Here is a 14783-nt window from a genome sequence, read left to right on the forward strand (position 1 = left end):
CACACAGCTTCCCTTTCCCCAATTTGCTGGCTTTCAACGGGAAAAAGAAAAAAACGCTGGACTGTTTGTTTGACTGCGTGTCAAACTGCATCAGGGGAATGTACAGAATAAAGGTGTTTCTCTCTCACACACACACACACACACGCACACACACGTAAGGCTGGTAAATGTCCCTGTTAAAGACTCGTCTGCTCAAACGGCGCCTGCAGTCTGTTCAAACAGACCTCTGAGCGGATAATGAAGACAGCGCAGCCCAACGCTGAGATGTTGCCTGTGAAGAGGAAAAGAACGCTGCGTTCAGGCAGCTGGTAAAAGACGGCGTTTTCTGACATGAAGCTTTACTGCTCGGAAATAATTATCACTCTGCAGTTCTCCTTCCCGTTAGTTGTTGAGAGGAGGTATTAAGGTATTTAATACCAGAGCGAAATAGGAAGAAAGGAAAGAAATGTCAAATTGTCTGAGCACGTACTAACGAAAACACGAGCCCTGGGTCACATTGGGTGACCTTGTTTGCAAACGATCTGTCAGAGTTATTTTTTTCCACTCCACAAAGACAAAAAAAAAAAAAAAAACCTGGCTCTCTGGGCTCTTGCCACAAGACATGGAAACATTTATTGTGCTGCACTTGCTGCAGGTTTCCATTGTTTCATTTCAGAGCGGGGTGTGTGTGTGCGTGTGTGTGTGTGCGTGTGCGTGTGTGTGTGTGTGTGTGTGTGTGTGTGTGAACTCTGTTGTATCAGAAATGTGGCGATTGCCATCGGGAATGCAGCCACATTGGTGATCAATTCTCATGAATACTGCATAAAGCTGCGGATATAGATGCAACCTGCAAAGATAAAAAACAAAATGTAGAAAATGTTTACCTCTTTTAGGGGTTTATGTCAAAATAAGCAAAAATCAACAAGAAAGAAAATGTACAGTTTCAAAAAATATCATCAATTGAGTTAATCATGTCATCTATATCCTATAAGAATGCCTTTGCAGAGTTTATTCTTTCCAAATATAAATTAATTTTGAAACATGTAGCATGCAATTCTTGTAAAGAAGAAATTTAAGCTATTTGCCTTTATATTATTATTTTTTAAAAATAAGTTTTTTTTTCCAAGACATATTTCATCTTGTCTCTTCGCATCAAGTTTCCCTCTTTACATTCCGTTTTGTTCAGCGAGCATGAAATTTGTCCCATTTAACAATGCTCTCCCACGTCTTTCAGGACGCAACATCTCTGCAAGTGCCACAGAACAACCCACTGACCCTTCCTTTAATAGCTGCTAACTCTATTAAAGGTGCCGCTTTAAGTGAGCAGCAGATTGCAACTCGCGTTTCGGGTTTATCTCTATTGTGCCGAGCATTGTGATGTGCTGTAGCCCTGAAGGGGAAAAGCAATTGTTGACCCTGTCCTAAAAAGAACAGCATTATGAGCACGACATACATCAGTCATTGTAAGGCCGGCCTGACCTATAAGTAAAGGAACTGGTCAAAGGAGGTCAGAGCAAAGAGCGGATATCTTTTTAAATTAGCCTAAATGGGGCATCCAGATATGAGACATGAGTCAGACTGTTGCAGACTAAACCAAGCAGAAGGAGCTTCACAGTATCAAAGCTTTTAGCTCTTGCACAGTCTTGTTGTGTTCACAACCAAAATCTGAATTTGTGGCGCTATGATATCAGGAACTAGAACATTTGTGAACAAATTTAAATGGGGCCTGCGTTGGTTGGAACCAAACGTTCTGACGCTAAAAATTAGCATCAATGCTAAAGTAAGCTACAAAGTACTCAATAGCATGTGGAGAGTCACAAGCATGTTGAGTAACATGGGCTTACTCCATTCAGTATGTTAAAATTAGTGTAAAGGTTAAAATTAGCCAAAATGCTAATGTTAGCCTAAATGCTGCCAGTGGCATGTGGGGCATAACTAGCATGTTGTCTTACATTGACTTCCTCTATTCACTGTCCTAAACATGGCTAATAAATAAACAAAACAGCTAAAAAGCTTATTTTTGTCATGAAACGGTGTGGTTGGTGGTGAGGATAATCGCTGAGACCCAGGTAGATGGTGAAAAATGATGAGTTTAATGATGAAGCTCAGAGCAGTCCAAGAACAGGCAGCACGGCGGAGAAACTAGCACACAGCTAAACACCGGTAGCAACTGACACAAGACTGAACTAGGAGCTAGCTAACCGGGACTTCACAGTTCCACCGGAGAGCTCACACGACTTGACAGCAATTGATAGACATAGACATAGACAAGGACCCGACGAAGAACACAGACACAGGTGGGCTTAAATACACATGGAGGGTAATCAAGTAAGTAGACACACCTGGGAGACAATCAACGGGGAGGACAGGACAGAGACTCACAGGGAAACAGAAACACATTGAAAAACTCAAAAACACACAAAACCACGGATCATGACAGTACCCCCCCCTCAAGGGCGGATACCAGACGCCCAAACAGAAAAGTCAAAAAACCAAAAACAACCCAGCAGGGTGGGCGGCGGGGCGACGGCAGGAGGGCCAGAGTCCAGAAAACAGTCCAGAACAGGGAAAATCAGTCCGGGGCCGCCCACAGCACCAGAGGCGGAGCCTGGACCGCGGTGGGCGGCGTCTCCGGCACAGGAAACGGAGACGTGGAGGCGGGTCCGGCGCGCGGCGTCTCCGGCGCAGAAAGCCGAGACGTGGAGGCGGGTCCGGCGGGCGGCGTCTCCGGCGCAGAAAGCCGAGACGTGGAGGCGGGTCCGGCGGGCGGCGTCTCCGGCGCAGAAAGCCGAGACGTGGAGGCGGGTCCGGCGGGCGGCGTCTCCGGCGCAGAAAGCCGAGACGTGGAGGCGGGTCCGGCGGGCGGCGTCTCCGGCGCAGAAAGCCGAGACGTGGAGGCGGGTCCGGCGGGCGGCGTCTCCGGCGCAGAAAACCGAGACGTGGAGGCGGGTCCGCCGGGCCGGCAGGAAGGCCGGCTGGAAACTCGGGCGGAGCAGACTCAGGAAACTCGGGCGGAGCAGACTCGGGAAACTCGGGCGGAGCAGACTCGGGAAACTCGGGCGGAGCAGACTCGGGAAACTCGGGCGGAGCAGACTCGGGAAACTCGGGCGGAGCAGACTCGGGAAACTCGGGCGGAGCAGACTCGGGGAGCTCGGGCGGAGCAGACTCGGGGAGCTCGGGCGGAGCAGACTCGGGGAGCTCGGGCGGAGCAGACTCGGGGAGCTCGGGCGGAGCAGACTCGGGGAGCTCGGGCGGAGCAGACTCGGGGAGCTCGGGCGGAGCAGACTCGGGGAGCTCGGGCGGAGCAGACTCGGGGAGCTCTGGCGGAGCAGACTCGGGGAGCTCTGGCGGAGCAGACTCGGGGAGCTCTGGCTCGGGGGAAGGCTGCGCTCCGGCAGCAGGCTCGGGGAGCTCTGGCTCGGGGGAAGGCTGCGCTCCGGCAGCAGACTCGGGAAGCTCGGGCGGCTGCGCTCCGGCAGCAGACTCGGGAAGCTCGGGCGGCTGCGCTCCGGCAGCAGACTCGGGAAGCTCGGGCGGCTGCGCTCCGGCAGCAGACTCGGGAAGCCACAGAGCAGGCCACGCCACTAGCCGCGCCGCTTGCCGCCCAGGCGAAAGCCTGGCTGCCTGAAACCCCAGCACCACGGGGACGGTGGCGACTGGAGACGGGCGGACGGCGGTGGCTGGTGAGGAGGCAGGAACTGGTGGAGGTGTCGGGCAGAATGCGGCAGCTGGAGTGGATGCTGGGACTGGCGGAGGAAACGAGGTAACGGTGGCGGCTGGAGGTTTGGCTGGTGCAGGAGACAACGGAGAGGCTGGAGAGATCGGAGCTGGAACAGGTGAGGTGAACCTTTGTTTATGCTGGAATTCCTCGTAGAGTTCTTCCACTATTTCTAACATAAACAGGTCTCCTTGAAACATCTTGAAAAAAAAATGAAAATCCTCCTCAAACTCAATATTGTAGATGTCTTTAGATTTAAGGAAAGGGTATTGAGCTGTTGGGGTTGTAACTGGGTCCATGATGTTCCTCACCTCGGTGTGGTCGGGTCCTTCTGTCATGAAACGGTGTGGTTGGTGGTGAGGATAATCGCTGAGACCCAGGTAGATGGTGAAAAATGATGAGTTTAATGATGAAGCTCAGAGCAGTCCAAGAACAGGCAGCACGGCGGAGAAACTAGCACACAGCTAAACACCGGTAGCAACTGACACAAGACTGAACTAGGAGCTAGCTAACCGGGACTTCACAGTTCCACCGGAGAGCTCACACGACTTGACAGCAATTGATAGACATAGACATAGACAAGGACCCGACGAAGAACACAGACACAGGTGGGCTTAAATACACATGGAGGGTAATCAAGTAAGTAGACACACCTGGGAGACAATCAACGGGGAGGACAGGACAGAGACTCACAGGGAAACAGAAACACATTGAAAAACTCAAAAACACACAAAACCACGGATCATGACAATTTTAGGGAAAAGGCTACTGTTAATGTGGGCAGTAGCTACATTAGCAATGTTTGTGCTAATGTTAATGCACTGCCTTCTGGTTTTTATTTTTGCAAAAGTAAAGATCAGGTATTACTTTGTGACACTTGGCTACCAGAAAATGCACTCATCTCTTAGCAGCAGATTAATAAACAAATATTGTTATTGATCAAAAAACATAAGATTTTGTCTGCTCTTTTGAAATATTACTCATCTTACACTACTTACTACTTAACAAGAACTGTGCAGTGAAATTGGCAGAAAAGATACTATACATTCTAAAATGTCATAGAGGGGGAACATATTATTTCAGGTGGCTACAATATATGGTTCCCCCCTCATAACTTTGGCAAATAATGAGCAAATGTAACCACAATCACAGGATTTATTGTTGATGAATAGAGGAATAAACACAGTTAAAGACTTTCTGGTAAGTTAATTTGTTCCCATGTTACAGATGGGGAACGGATTATTTCAAACAGCTAAAATATTTGGTTCCCCCATCATATTTTTGTCAAATAAAGAGCAAATGTTTTCAAACTTACATGATTTATTGTTGATGATGAAAGGAATAAACAGATTATTTCAGACAGCTGAAATATCCATTCTCTGCTCTCCTCCCCCATAACCTTGGGAAATAAAGAGCAAACGTTTCCAAATTCTCAAAAATTGTTATGTGTAGTAGCATGTAGTATTCTAGAAATTTCCTTAATCCAGTAATCTGTCATATTTTACATTAGAACAGGATTTACCAGAAAGTCTACACTCTTAATTACCCCGTATTTTCCGCGTAAACTAGAACTACGCATCAACATGACTATACGAGGTTTTCTCTGAGAGTTTCAGCTTTTCCTACCCAAAAAGTCACATGGACGTACGATAGCGCACCTCAGGAAAAAAACAGACAAGCGACCACCAGGAAAATGAAAAATATGCCAAAAGTACTTATTGTTGGAGATGAGGCAGTAAAGGGAATCAGTGACGTTTGCAATCCCAAGAAAACGAGAGAGATTTCTTTTCCTGGTGACGCTGTATCTGATTTAACTCGCAAAGTACTCTGTCTAACCAGACAGCCAAATATTGAGACTCTAGTTGTGCATGTTGGACCCAACGATCTGGCAAAGCAAAAATCCGAGATTCTGATAAAGGACTTTAATATTCTTCTGAACACTATGGGGAGACGAAAAACACTCCAGGCTGGACATGATAAACAAATGGCAGATTAAAACCTGCTCTTCCAGCTCAGTGACCTTCATCGATAACCTCTGGATCTATTGGCAGCACTTTCACCTTTTAGGAAGAAGAGCTGATTTATACTTCATGGCAGTTTGCTACCAGAAATAAACGCTCATCTCTTAACACTTAACATGTTTTGATACCACAAAAAAGGTATCAAAACGTGCGGCTCGATCTCGGGAAGAGTGCTATTATTTTTTATAGGGAATCAGAGTTACCACGGCGACGTAAATAGCGAAAAATGAGCAAAATTTCCAAAATCATCAATCACTCAACCAATGTTTGTCCTATCAAAAGATTCATCCTCTCAAGCTGAATCTTTGCAGCTCCTGCAGAGTTGCCATTGTCCTCTGGACTGCTTTACTGATTTTTTATTTTTTTTGGCTTTGTTTTGTTTTGCTTGTCAGTTTTTGTGCATCTCTTGGCAGGTTTGCAGTTGTGCCACACCCTGTGCTATTGTGGTTCTTGATCTTCATGATGCTTTTCTTATTTACAACATTCAGAGGTCTTTCTAGATAAGCTAAATCAGTTTGTGGATTTTTATTTAAGAGCATCAGAGCAAAGGTGGGCAAGAAACAAATGCCCGCCATGATTTTTAGAATTTTACTTCCAAATCTAAGAACTATTCACGCTACATTGTGTTGTTCTGTCACCCGGTTTCCCCATAAAATATTCTGAAGTTTGTGGGTTACAAAATGTGACTGGGACTGTGCAGAGCTCTTTAGTGAGCCGTTTGATCCAAAACAAGGTTGTTGTTGACTTGTGATTTTTCAAATTCAGACCATGCACTTCTGAATGACATTCATATGCGACAAAACTACACGCACGACTTGCTGTTCTAGCCCTTAATTTTCGTTGCTTACTGTTTCACGATGGCTAGCAGATAAACCTCTGGGCATCATTCAGCTCTAAATCAACAAATCCAGTTGGACAGGGCAGACAGCAGATGACAGAAAAAGATGAACCAGCTTCCTGAGGGGGGGGGGAAGGAGAAGATGCAGAAAGTCCAGTGAGACTCCAAACCCCCATTATCTATGCCTTGATGACTCCTCTGGTGCAGAAATCAATAGTGTGCGACTGGCTCCGGGGGCACATGCCGCTGCAAGAGGATGACATCGTTTCCAAAATATCCATTATGGATGAAAGGACGGAAAATCAGTATAAAGAGATAAAGAGAGATAACGGGAAAAAAGCAAGGGATGTAAAGGAGTGACAGATATGTGCCACATTTTTCTATTTCAACTTCATCCTGTTTGCTTGTTTCTAGCAGAGTTTGTAACTCCAATATTTCCAGTTGTGGAAACACAACTTTCATCCTTGCTTTTTTTTTTTTGGTTTTCCTGTGCAGCTCATTCCCATGTCAGTATCTCTGTGTCCTCCCGGGCCACTGCTTATTAGCACTCTTCATGTCTCTGTAAACACTCATATGCCGCCCCCCTCCCCCTGTTGCTGTTCCCATGCTTTCTTTCATCCTCCTGCTTCTTCTGTGTTTTTGTGAGGTCACAGCTGGGAAGCCCTGTGATTTGACAGCCCCGTGTTTACGTGAGCTTGTGTTAGTGTGTGTGCATACGTGTGTAGACGCGATAGAAGGACGCAGGACGCCATGGCAGCGGCTGCTAGCAGTTTATCCTCAGGCACGCTCGTGCAGAGAGAAATGCAGCTGATGCGAACGCCGTTGACACAACGCTAAGGAGACTGCAGATGTTTGTGGGTGTGTTCACCTCCGGTTTGTATTAGCTCTAGTTTGGTGTGGGTGCATGTGTGTGTGTGTGTGTGTGTGTGTGTGTGTGTGTGTGTGTGTGCAGAGAGCAGCCAGAGTTGAGGGAGAAAGTTGAGAAGTTTGTTTGCTGTTCTGCGGTTATTGTCAGAGTGTGTGTTTGAGTGTTTCGCTCCACTCAGCCCTGCTGGCTCTGGGATTCTGTCCTTTGCAGAGAGAGAAGCTCATTATCTGTCCCAGAATGAAGCATCCTACCCAAAACTGCAGAGCTGCACATTCGGAGGAAGGAGAAACCTACTGAAGCATTATGTGTGTCCAGCTGCATCTGTGTTTGCGGCGACTATAAATTGTTCACTCTCAGAAAATGTCGGATTTGTATCACAGTGTCTGTGTCTGTAATCAATTGAAGTCAGCGTGCAAAAACCTGCTCTGAGTCTTGACAGTTATTTTTTTTTTCTTGTGATAGGTTGAGCTTTGAGGTGCAAAAATTCAGGGATTTTAGCCTGGTTGAAAAATCATTTAGACCCTTAATTGCGAATCGCTAAAATCCATTTTAGAGAAAGACAACTCAAACAACATTTTTACAGAAGCGAAGTATCTAAAGACAAAAATACATTGAAGTTGAAATTTTAGAGATTGGCCAAGTCAAAGTCCTGAACACAATCCCAGTTTCGGAGGAAGAATCTAACATTTATGAAGGAAACCTGTAAGCTGAAAGTGTATGAATCAATGTGTGGGAATGTAATGCAAGACTGCAGCTGACCAACACTAAAGTTTATTTAGTTGATGTTTTTAGTGGAATAAATGATTGGGGGTCGCTGATGTCTAAACTTAAATAACTTAGATATTTGATTTGTGCATGCCTGATGAAGGATTTTCGAACTTCCCTTGCTACGGCAGATTCATGCCTTCCAGCCTGTTTAACAGTGAGTCCAGTGTGATATGAATGTACCTGCCTCTCTTACCAGCAGTGGTATTGTGATAAAGTGAAAGTGATCGTTAATGTCAGTCAGCGTTATGAAGCATCAGTTGTTACAGGCCTTCCATTAATGTGGACTTCAGAACCAGAACGATGAATATGATTCAGGAGCGTTTAATGCTCTTAACTGCTTGGGAAACAGGAAGAGCTTTTTCCCAGAACCGTTTAGCTGCAACAAGAGTAATATTCCGTAACCACATCACTATTTTGTATTCGTAAAAGTTTAATGATAGTTGCTAAACCTGAAACTACTTGGCTATTGATTTGTTGAATTATTTCCACTGGACTGCATAATTACACATCATTTGGGGTAAGGGGGGAACAATGTAAACGGATTTCTCAGGGACGCACTTGTGGAATTGAAGGAAGTCGGCATTTTCGAGAGACTGAGATGAATATGGAGATGTCCGTCTCTTTACAACCAACAAACAACTTCGTCACGCATGCCTTTCTTGAGACAACATAATTTCACACTCGCCTAGATGCGGCAGCGTTTCTGCTCGACTGTTTTCACAGAGACTTAAAATCTAATTATTACTCTAAACGCTCAACTGATCATTGAAGCAGATTTGCTTTGTGATGCGGTTTGAAGAGTGATTCAACAAACTGCGGCGTGTCCAGCCTTAAAGCCGTCATCCCACCCCCCCACACTTTGCGCTAATCATTTGCCATGTTGTTCAGCCCAGCTGTGCAGAGGTTGGACACGGACAAGGCTTTGTACTTTCCCTTCCCCCTTTATGTGGCACTTCAGGGTGGCTATATCCACACTCGGCCTCCGGTTGGACGTCTCGTCTCGAACAAACCCCAACCCACCTCACAGTGTATAGAGCAGCAGTATCTATCGATATCGATGCCACACGTTGTTGATAGTTAGTAAAACTGGTGATAAATTACCTGTAATTTTTGTCCGTTATCTTTTCTTTTTGCACCTCTTTTGTCTTTGTCGCACTAAAAACAAGTCTCCCGACGGGAGCTAAATGTCGCTCAGGGTGCCCTGCTTTTACCCAAACCTCTCAGCACATGCACATGCACACAAGAGCTCTTTTGGGTGCCTTGGGTGCAATTTGGTCTCTTCTCTTAAGTCAACCCCTTGGCTCATTGTGCCTCTGCTCTCTTCGGCTGACTCACTGAGCAGTAATGAAAGGCTGAAAGAACAATCAGCTCTGCACTATCAAGAGCCATTTACTCTGCTCTTAATCAACGCATGTCAGGAAAGTTTTATATCTTTTATTTGAAAAAAAAGAAAGCAAAAGAAAAAACATGTTATTTACATTAAATGATCCAAATGTTAACGAAAGGCAAAAGAAGGAGGAATGAATGAATGAAGCTGTTTTTTTGTAAGTGTCACAAACACGAGTCACCAGGTGCTTTTTATGTTCCTCATTTTTTTATGCATCCAGCCACCTTATTATGCTGCTGATATGGAGAATCGTATCAAGCATGATCAAAGCGAACGGGAACTGTGAGCTCGGCAGGTTTGAGAAGCAACGGCACAAATTAGAAATTAGACGAGACATTGACGGCATCACCGCAGCTGCTTTCTGCTTCTTACGTGGAATTAGTTCGGAGTAATTTGCAAAGTTGTCCGCATGATCAGTCATCTGCCGATTATAATGAGCAGGAAAGAAAAAAAAAAAAACTCAAGAAAACTGATTTTTAAATTACTATTCTGGTCCTAATTTCATTCCTCAGTCACAAATTAGAATACTATTAGTCTACTGAACTAAAAGAAAACAACATGAAGAAACAAGAAACTTGTCGTTTGCATTAAGTGGTTGTCAGCCTTTCCAAAGGAAGTAATTGACTGAAAAACGTGTTTTTAAATTAATACAAAAAAAGAAAAACATTTTCAGCTTTGATATGTTGGAGCTTCAGCTGAAGCGACTTTTCTTTCTTTGGGAAAACAGTCTTTTTTCTTCAAATACGGCTGATTTAGATGTACCTAGAGTTACAAACATGCAAACAGACGTCAGACTGACCGTAGTGTAACCGTACTGCAGCTCTTGCTTCAGATTAAAACGAGAAATCTGAGCTTCTACTTTAGGATTAGAGGAATTGTGCTGAGTCAGAAATCCTGAATACCTCAGGTAGAAATAAAATGACAAATAAAGCCAGTTATTCTTTTACGCTCTATCCTTACACTCTTTGAGCTGCTACATGCTGTTAGCTTCCTGAGCATTTGCTCTGGTTTTGATTAGCCACTAAGCTCATACTCTATGAATAACAGCAGAGCGCCTGATAAATGGGAGATTTTTCTACTTCTTTGCATAATTCTGCTGCCTTGTTGATCTAAGTTGAAGCCGTCAGATTAGATTTGCTCCCGAGCACCAACTGCAAATCTCTTGACCTCATCCATTAGCCTAAATGACTCAAAGGTTAAGTGCGGACATTTGGAGGCGGCTGATTTCATTGAGTACGTCCTGGCATCGGTCCAGCGTCTTTACCTCCTCGCAAAAAATGCTCTCCCGTAGCCTCTCCATGTCTGCCGATATTATTTGAAATCGCTTTGTGGTGAGTGACGAATGATGCTAAATCCTCACACAGAAATGTCGTCATTCACGTCTCACATTCTGTCGGTTTTACATAATGTAATCAGGCGTCATCAGTGTAACAAGGCCAGTTAGGATTCATGTCTTCCGTGGATGCAGTGACAATTAGAAAAGAGCTGTGAACTTTACTGCCTTTAATGTAGATGTAATGTAGATCTCACTCAATCTGTGCTACACCTACTCAGCATCTTCTTTATTTTTGCAGCTCAGAGGCTCCCAAACAGAGCAGAAGCCTCCTGCATCTGATTCCCTGCCATAGACTCAGTAAAAAAGAAAAACCCTCACACACGCACACACAAAAACAACCTTCACCTGGGAATAACTGAATAAAATCATCTTTTGCTGTTTACTCATGGGTAAGTCGTGCTGAGAAGCTTTACGCATGCCGTCCTCCGCACTCCTTGTTTTCCGCTGTTCTCATTCTCTTGCATGTGGAGAAAGTGCTGCGCGACTTGACGAACTTTTCAGGAAGCTGCCGTGTTTACTGTAAGTTTAACAGCAGCCTTTCTCCAAGCCTGGATGTGGCGCCAAAGCTGAAGTCAATTCAGACCCAGTCTGAGGAAAATACTGACGGAAAATCTTTGTAGTAGACATGCAAGCGAGAAGAGAGACCTGAATGCAAAGCGGCGCACTTGCATAAAACTGGTCGTTAATACATTTGATGTTCAGGGAAGTTCGGCTTATGAGCGGTCCGTTTCAGTTTTGTGCGCAAATTATCGATTTGAACCGGAAGAAAGACATTTGGTGAAGAGATACCTCACGCAAGTCACGGTGTAAAATTGTGGAACAATAAATTTGAATAAATGTGTCTTCTACTGTATTAGTACAAACAAGCTCAGAGACAACTGATTGATTTTTTTTGCACTAAAAATTCTTTTGTATTTTAGAGTGTGAGAAATTCAGCCTGCTTAAACAACAACGATACCATATTATGCTTCTTATCGATGGAGGAACTCTGCTGGACAGAAGGTTTTCATGCAACATAAGCCCTCTTTGCAGACATAAGGATGATGACGATATAGCTGATAATATGGGCTTAAGATGGTGGTGAGAGTGGAGAAATCAGGTATGTGGCCCCCCATGTTTTCAGTTTGGTTGGGGGTGTCCCTGCGTGTGTGTGTGTGTGAGTGAGTGTGAGTATGACAGAAGGATTTAAGGGATTAAACCTCGGCCACAGCGAGACGACCCCTCTCTGGGGCATCCTCCCTGCAGGGAGGCTCGCTTACTGGTGTCCTATTTGCATGGCTCCCTGTCCTGCTCAGGGAATTGGCCTTTTTCCTTCCCCATCATCCCTCCCTCCTGCTTTGCACCTTGAGAGATTGCTCCCATCCAGCAGCGCGGCTTTTTTTCTTCTTAGGCAGACAATAGAGAGGAGTATTTAGGACACTTGGCAGGGTCGGCGTATAGGAGGGGACGGAGGACACGGGCTGCTAAGGGCCTTTGCATGGTTTCCACGTCCATCTGCGCGAGACCGCCGGGACTTTGCCGATGCAAATTCACTTTAGCTGCTTTGGGTCGGGACCGCACAAGAGTTTCTGTTTGGTGATGACGAAGAAAAAAACCCCACTGATGATGCTGCATAGTGGACTATTCACACCCTTAATTTTTATTTTGGAAGAATCACAAGAAACACAGCAGACAGGTCACGGGTGAAGCTTTGGAGAGGTTTTAAACAAAATTTGGTGATCAAACAAAATTTCAAGCTTTAAACGGCCAAATGAAATGTGTTCGATAACCTTGATATTTACCTCTTATTATTCACATTTAGTCGGTCAAAGTTGTTCATAGTTGCATTAATGAATTTAACAGTCTTCATGTTTCAAAGCAAAGTCGTGCCGCACTCATTTCTTGTCTTATTACTGGACAGTTTGGTCTGGTTAATCTGTGACGTAGGATTTATACACTCTAATCTAGTCAGGAGGATAAAGAGAAAAACCATTAAGCCTTTCAATTAAATGCATATTATTGTTGATACCCAACAAAGCGTGGTTCATAAATAACATAGATTGTCTATCTAAAACCTGACAGTGTGTAAAATCTGTTTTTATTGATTGATTTGTTTTTTGGTGTTAATCAAGCTGCGTTAATTGGAGCCCTGCAGCTTCCTGTTTTGTCAGTGCAGCTTTGCCTTCAAGAGTGAGCTGAACTCTGTCGTCTAGTAATAACACTGATTTATGGGAGTTTACCGTAATGGTCATTGAGGTTTCAAAGCATCTTATTGGTTTTTCTGAAGAAGCGTCTTCCTTAAAGTCTTTATTAGCCAGATGTGGATGGATGTCATTACGCAGAGCCCTCTTCTCCTGATTGAGAACAAGTTTTTTTCTTTCCAGACCTTTGACCTTTATGATACAATTAATCATACCTAATGTGACACACTTTAAATAGCTTGACGCATATGGCACATTTTGCTGAGCAGGATCATGTGGGTAAGTGTAAATCAGTCTTCCAAGACTGTGGCTTTAAGGTCAGACCCCTTTCTGAGCTGTGATAGAATAAAAAAGGGTTACTCCTGTGAAAAATGATTATTACCTGCAGGAGAAATTATGTTGAGTGTGCAAAATGAAATGAGAGCTTTTCAGGTCACCTCACATTTATTTATATGCGGGTACTCATCTTGGGAATGTAGGAATTTTGAGAATTGAAGAAATATTTCAAATATTCTAACTTGAAGAATTGTGTAATCCCACTTCTCGGTTTGTTCAGTTAGAAAAACTGACATATTTTTTGATTCAATTACTGTAATTTTAAGGCTGGACGTCCTTGTTTTGTTTCTTAGTTTTAGAGAGTGGAGAGAGAGAAAAAAACAAGGTACAGAGACATAGACAGTTAATTATTGTAGAGTTTATTGTTGTAATTTAAAAAACCAAATCTTAGGTCCGTATTGCCCATTCCCTGTTCAGATTTGTAATCTTTTCACCAAGTTGATTTACTGCGGCTACCTAGCCGTCTTGTTGCTTGCCAAGAAAAAGGCTACGGCAATAATAATTTTTCAGAATGAGTGCTTGACATCGAGCTTTTACGCTCGGTCACAGACACCGCCTGGTTTAAAGCTTAATGACATGCATGCAGAGGACCCAGCTTTGCTGTTCACAGACTGAATGACTGAGGTCATTGATATTCAAACCAGCTGAGTGTAGTGAAGCATCGTGGCCCTGGGTGGCATGGTGTTAACAGCAGGGGTTTGGATAAATAGCCTATATTAGTGTAGCTCGTTCTAGCAGGTGAAATGCAGAGAAAAAAGAGGCAGAAGGAAGTATGAGGAGGAGGAGGAGGAGATGGGGGAAACACTGAGCAATAACTGGATGGTTTTGAGAATGATTACATCATGAATAACACTGATTTTGAAGCAGTGGGGAATATTTGCAGTAGATGTAATATCTTTAGCTGAGACGGTCGTGCTACTAAATCCTCCAACATATCGAGAAAAAAAAATAAAAAATCAGGGGCTGTGTTAGTAATCACATCCTGTGTGCTGCAATATCAGAGAGGTATGTACTTACAGCTGCATATGCATTTTAGTAACTCGTGTATCGGGCGTGATTTGTGTACGGAACACAGGGAGCAAGAAAAACAAAATTGCGTATTGCAGAAGTGCATGTTTTTACTCCCGTCCCTGCTGCTTTCTTAACTGGAAAATAAAGGTTTAAATCACTAATGCTCGCCATGCTGTTGTTATTCACCACTATGTAACTTTGAAAAACCTTAAAGTTACTGCAGTGTAAAGGTGTGGCAAAAAATATATATAACGTTTTTTTTTTTATTAAACTGACTTTCTCTATCATGAAGAACAAGGAAGAGCTGCAGAGATCCGTAGCTCAGGTAGGAGAAACTGTTG

The 14783-nt window shown here is 44.1% G+C and overlaps 1 protein-coding gene across 1 annotated transcript in view; it reads left to right on the top strand.

The window, feature by feature from the left end:
• Nucleotides 1-237: 237 nt before the first annotated feature.
• The window catches only part of LOC106929275 (contactin-1a-like), a 55463-nt gene continuing 40917 nt past the window's right edge, over nucleotides 238-14783 (top strand). The window contains 2 exon segments of the mRNA XM_088006739.1: nucleotides 238-308; nucleotides 3616-3815. Coding sequence (XP_087862865.1) covers nucleotides 238-308; nucleotides 3616-3815 — 271 coding nt within the window.

Source organism: Poecilia mexicana, unplaced genomic scaffold, assembly GCF_051168715.1.
Source record: "Poecilia mexicana isolate PSO_F unplaced genomic scaffold, ASM5116871v1 scaffold_6, whole genome shotgun sequence".
Lineage (NCBI taxonomy): Eukaryota > Metazoa > Chordata > Actinopteri > Cyprinodontiformes > Poeciliidae > Poecilia > Poecilia mexicana.